Source organism: Heptranchias perlo, chromosome 31 (assembly GCF_035084215.1).
Source record: "Heptranchias perlo isolate sHepPer1 chromosome 31, sHepPer1.hap1, whole genome shotgun sequence".
Lineage (NCBI taxonomy): Eukaryota > Metazoa > Chordata > Chondrichthyes > Hexanchiformes > Hexanchidae > Heptranchias > Heptranchias perlo.
The window spans coordinates 24,253,743-24,259,745 of NC_090355.1; the positions used below are offsets into that span (position 1 = coordinate 24,253,743).

Below are 6,003 nucleotides of genomic sequence, written 5' to 3' on the forward strand. Positions count from 1 at the left end.
TTTACAGTTACTTCTAGGTTTTAAAACTCTTTTTGCATAGTATGGAAAGTGTCATTTTGTTCTTGCCCATTCTCTTTCAGAACAGCAGTGAGGGCTCGGTAATAGTTGGTGTTGTTCAGGTAGTTTTCACAGCTGTGGCAGCTCTAATCATGGACAAAGCAGGGAGAAAACTCCTCCTGGCACTATCAGGTGAGCCTCTAAGTAAAGCCTCCTCAGTATGTTCAAAACTGTGCATGAACATTTTTTTTTAAAAAACTGTTCTTTGAACCCAAGACAATTGTAGGAGCTGAAAAAAAGTGTGTGTGTTTTCCAAGGCTATGGGCTGTTTAAATAGGTGATAAAACAGACATTCAAAGCAACAATGCAGTCTTGGTATTCTGAAAACACCCTTAACCAAAGCATTCTTCATGAGTGTTGTCAGAGCCTAAAGATTATTACTGGCTTAAACTCAGTGCCAGTATGTTTGTGATATATACATTATATTTAAGGGTCTCATGAATTTGTGAGATTGGTTGAAGGAATACTACAATCATATTGCAGAACCAGAAACTACCAGACAACACTGAGCATCAACCACCAGAACTGTTACTTCTACTATGTTGTTCTTGCTGAGTGCTAGGTGTCCCAGACTTCCTGTTTATATATTGCCCATTTCAAACCAATGTGTGCCCCGACTACCATGCCACAGTAGATGTTACTAATTTAATAGTTTTTGCTTTTTCTTACCACATGTGGACTAGATGGCAATAAAATGATAGGTGACGTAGTACCATGACCAGTACAGTAGCAATGTGTGTGGAAGAGTTGGATCCCTAGGCAATGCAGCAGTTGCAGGAAGGAGTGTTGGCGAGTCATGAAATAGCACGCAAGCAGTCTGGGTTTAATGACTTCCTGGTCGAGTGCAGACTTCAGTTCACCATTCACGTAGCCCTGTCCTAAGTTCATCTCAATTTCCTATTTTAAATGTTGCATATGGAGGTAAAAGTAGAGTAATTGCAGAGAATCAAACTGTACTGGTTAAATTTTCCCCATTGTTTAATATCGCTATTGAAGGTTTCGGTGTAACTACAGTGTAGCGCCATTTTTTTCATTAGAAAATTCACACGTCTGCTTTACACAAACATCGCTACATGCGACTTTCCACGATCGTTTGCACAGTTTCAGAGATAAATCCGCCAAAAACTTCGGCTGTACATTTACTTAGCTCCGCCCCCATACAAAAGAACAGCTCATGGCAGTAATGCTGTGATATAGATTTGTGTCAAAAATCTAGGCGCAGCACAGCCCAAAGTCACCAGATATTGGTGCAAGATCAGCACAGAAACTGCTGCAAATTTTGGCATAATTGGGATTATGGAAATTCCGGGCTATAGTGATTATTTAAAATCACTTGCCGATGTGAGCTTTCAACCAGTCGATAATTGCTGTTTTGTGTTTTTATTTGCAGCATTTATCATGTCTATCAGTGCAGCAGTCTTTGGGGTATATTTTAGAATCTGGCAAGCAAATATCAACAACTCCTCTCTTCATAAAACTGACATTTTAACTGTTCAGAATTCAGTCTCCGAGGCAACAACTGCTCCAACTTGGTTACCTCTCGTCTGTCTGGTTATCTTTATAGCAGGTAAATATAACACTGCAGAAAAAAAAAACTGTCTTCCATGGACCTATATATTCTTGGGCTCATACTCAAGTCTTTTAGAAGTTCTAGATTTTTTGTTGGGAGGGAAGAGGGAAGAAGCTGTTTCCCCAAGTTCAATGCTCAAAAGATTAGTGGAACGGTGTACCATTTTATAAAAAAACATACATCAATAATACCTCCCTCCTCTTCGCTCTGCTCCTGAAGGCACAGACTCTTTGGGATATCCGATATGTGTCAAGCACCTTCAGATCCCCTCCCCAAGTGGCCATTATTCATTTGTAAGCCTTGATCATGTGTAGTGGCAGGCTACTTGACTACAGGAGAGGTCACAATCAAACCTGATCCTTTCCTCGCCTGATGTCCTCATATACAATTTTCAGTAGTGATTGCTGAATGGCATGCAGGAGCCAAAACCCTGGCTGAACCTCACTTTGCCTTACTGTGCTGAAGCAAATCAAAGCATCCCCTACAGCAGACCCCAAACCTAACTCACCACAGACCAATGCTGAAACCTGAAACTTTCTCGGTCTGCATGCCTCAACTCAATGTCCTTTTGAAAACATTGTTTGCAGTTGGAATTTGAAACTGGACAAGGGAATGCACCCTGGCCTTAGGTGGTCTTGTTTCCATCTACCTGATTCTCATCCCCTGATCAGTAATAGAGCACTATTTTTCCCACTGTCATCAGATGTGGATGGCAATTTGAAGTTTTAGTTCCCCCTAACTATATTCACTAGAAATAATCACCTTAACACAGGAGTATAGAAGGCAAAAATCTAAATGGAACCGATATGCTGCCACGTATTAGCAAAGTGCACTTGTGAAAAAATGGTGGAGGCAGGTTCAATCACCTCCATGCTGCTGAGTTTCCAGTCATTGAACATTGGACAGGTGCTTAAATGGAGTGACACTGATGCTGGGCAGTTATTACGCACCTTCTGGAAGGTGATTCTGGGTGGTAATAGCAGATGCTGTTGACAAGGTCAGGCTCAACGTCATCAACTGGAAATGGTGAATATCCCAGGGAGAAAATTATGTATATTTGAAACATGAACTATTGAGAATTAGAGCAAAAATTCCAAATTTCATTTTTACACACGCTTATAAGAAATAACTTTAATTAATGAAACTAAATGATCCACCTCAGGTTTTGCACTTGGCTGTGGCCCTATTCCATGGTTAGTGATGTCAGAGATATTTCCAGTAAGGGCAAGAGGTCTAGCAAGTGGAGCATGTGTCCTAGCAAACTGGTCAACTGCATTTCTGGTAACTAAGGAATTCCATGATCTTGTTGTAAGTATTAAGTTTTCTATTATTGTGTGACTTTCCAAAATTAAGTTGGATCTAGTGCAGTAAACATGAAATTTAAATATCAGGTCAAATTGATAACTGGAAGGCATTTTGAAAGTATCTATAATTCAATACAGGTAATCAATAACTGCTTAACACAAGGTGTGAAACAGAACTAGGATAGATTTAGTATTTAATCCACCAAAACTAGATCGTAATCTGGAAGTAGGCATACACTTGAGTTCCAGTTTGATATTGTAACTAAAAGATGAGACCAAAAATAACAGTACAGTTGACAGGACTTTAAGAGTAGAATTTTAAAGGGTTTTAGGCTGGGTAAAATGGGAAGTGGAAATGGAAGGCACAAGAAAAGTGGAATGTTTAAGAAATGTTTAAAAGGAATGCAAAGAGGAAAGAAAACTTGGCATGGATAAGACCACAATGGCTGAATAAAGAAATGAAAATGTTTCTTAGCACATTAATCTCTGGACAAATTAAATCTCAAATCAAACATTTTAGATTCCAGTAAAAGATGGTTCCCTTATTAAAATATATAATCTCCATTGGTTTAAAATCCTTAAATTTGATAACTGAAGGATGCTTTATGTTTCTTCCTTTGTTGAAAGTTCAGTATTGTGAATGGAAACTCTAGTCTGTATCCATGAAATCATCTATTAAAATAATTTGTCTGAAGAAAATGTAGCAGATTGTATAGATTCAGGGTTTTTAAACTTAAATATTAGATAATCAGTAAGGAAAACTTTTTCAGAATTGAAAAGATTAGTTAGATTTCTATCTCTTTACATTGATTGCATGTAATGTTTTAAACTTTGTCAAGTGACTGAATTTTTGACGATTTAAATTCATAGAATAATAATGCAAAAGCTAGAAAGAACAATTTTCTCACTTTTTTTTCAAGTTTGACATCTCTGCTACATTTAGAAAGGAAAGAAAATTTTCCATCAGCCAGTAAGGGTCTTCATAATCATTTTTATTCTTAAGATAATGACCAATATGAAACCACTATTGCGTACTTGTTCATCTTATAAAGAGTATTCCTTTAAATGTATACATGGCTATGTGTGTGTTTAATGCGAAGTCACAACCTATTTTTTGTTCTAGGAGAACATTACTCAATATGGGACCTTCTGGCTCTTTTCAAGTCTCTGTTTCATGAATGTCCTCTTCACAGTTTTCTTTGTTCCTGAAACAAAAGGGAAAACACTGGAACAAATTGAAGCCCATTTTAAAGCAACTGCTTAAGGGCAGACAAATGGAATTATGTTTTTAAAGCTGCTTTTGTTCGGTCTTGTAAATCTGTGATTGTTATACACAGAGCTTTTAAAGTATTAAACAAACAGTACTACACCTGGGCCCTCACTGATATTGCAGCTGTCAATATCATACCTCCAGTATCATTTCCTTGCATAATATGGGGCAGAAGTACTAGGACAAGGAGAAGACACTCAGCAGCTATGCTGCACCAGCACACATGGAAGCTGAAGATTGGACCCAGGTGACTATAGTACTGCATTGATTAATATTTAATGTTTTTATTAAGTTTTAACCATCTTTTACCTTCTAATTTGTTTTGACAATTGCCCATGATATTCAGTTGATGGCCATATCAAGGTGAATTTTTTTATGAGTGATTTGGTGACTGAGGTGACAAATTCCAACTGGCAAAGTTCATATACAAACACTTACTGCAGGTAATTTTGACTTTGGGCGATAGTGAATCAGAAGCCCATTTTACATCTCAGTTTTCATTTTCATTTGAAGTCAATGGAAATTAAAAAAATCAGGAGATGTAAAACGGGCTTCCGATTCGCTATCACTACACTACACGCCTGTGTGCACGATTCTTAAAAACACAAACAAATTGCAGCCCATTTTAAAAGGAACTGCTTAATGCAGGCAATTGCCACACACAGGAATGCAGTATGGGGTACGTTAAACATTTCTACCTTTTAGAGAATGAAGTGATTAGGTATTCTCACCCCCTTGTGGGGAAAGAGGGAAAGAGTTCTAAGGGCAAGGTCTTAGATAATTCACAGAGCAGATTCTGCAGTGCAGCAGCTAAAAGACAAATTAGAGCAAATTGCTTGCCTGCCTTACTAGGGAATGGTGCCAGGGTTGGTTGGGTGACTTAAAAGGACAGAAACAATATTAAAATGGGGGATTCACCGTAAGTAGCAAATGTTTTTCTTTAAAATTCCTGACCAGTGGATGAAATTGAACATGAAATAACCATAAAGAAGTGTCACTGCAGTGTATGGTATTTGGAAAGCATAATCTCAAGCTATGTTTATGACTTTTGTGTTTGATATCCAATGGATACAGCCCCATAAACATTAAAACTAGAAATGCAGCATCCAGCTAACAGTGAACTTTTAATCATGCTATTTTAAGATTGAAGGCAGAGTTGGTAGGGGTATATATTCCTTGTTGCCTGAAGATAATATTTTTGCATGTCTTAACAGATATTGTGTACTTGTAACTTACATTTTAAATATGTTTTAATAAAAGATACTCTCGATAAAGATCAGATTTAACACACTACCTCACTAAATAAGCTCGAACAAAATTGTTGGTTCCATGTTTACCTTGCTCTTTAAAATGTGAATCATAGGATATTTGCTCACTTTTGATAAATTATGTTGAATTTTGCTGATATTGTAATAAACTGATTAACTGGTATATTTCAACTAATAATGGAATCTAGGTCATTGTATACCTGATCCAAGCATATAAAATAACTTGTTGGCAAATTAGTTGTTTCATTGGAATGAGTTTGCACTGTTTTAATTCTACAAGCAAAATAAAATTTATACTTTGACAAAATAACCCTTACCTCCACTATTAAATTATGTAGAAAGGCTCAAGTGATTAAACCTACTTTCCAAGGAGAGTGTGTAAGCTTGGGTTAGACAAAAAGTACATGTTCAAGGTTGGAGATTAGGGAAGAAGCCTCCTTTCCATCCCCCAGGATCATGGTCATGTGAATAGACTCTCAAAAGTTAGGTGATTCCTGTCAATTTTAGATGGAACTGGATAGATATCTGTTGATA

General features: G+C 37.2%; 1 protein-coding gene across 1 annotated transcript in view; it reads left to right on the top strand.

Moving 5' to 3' along the window:
• Positions 1–5,779, top strand: part of slc2a8 (solute carrier family 2 member 8) — a 29,432-nt gene extending 23,653 nt beyond the window's left edge. The window contains exons 7-10 of the mRNA XM_067969749.1: positions 81–189; positions 1,448–1,624; positions 2,790–2,935; positions 4,055–5,779. Coding sequence (XP_067825850.1) covers positions 81–189; positions 1,448–1,624; positions 2,790–2,935; positions 4,055–4,195 — 573 coding nt within the window. The 3' untranslated portion in view covers positions 4,196–5,779. The remainder of the gene's footprint in view (positions 1–80; positions 190–1,447; positions 1,625–2,789; positions 2,936–4,054) is intronic.
• The last annotated feature ends 224 nt before the right edge of the window (positions 5,780–6,003 follow it).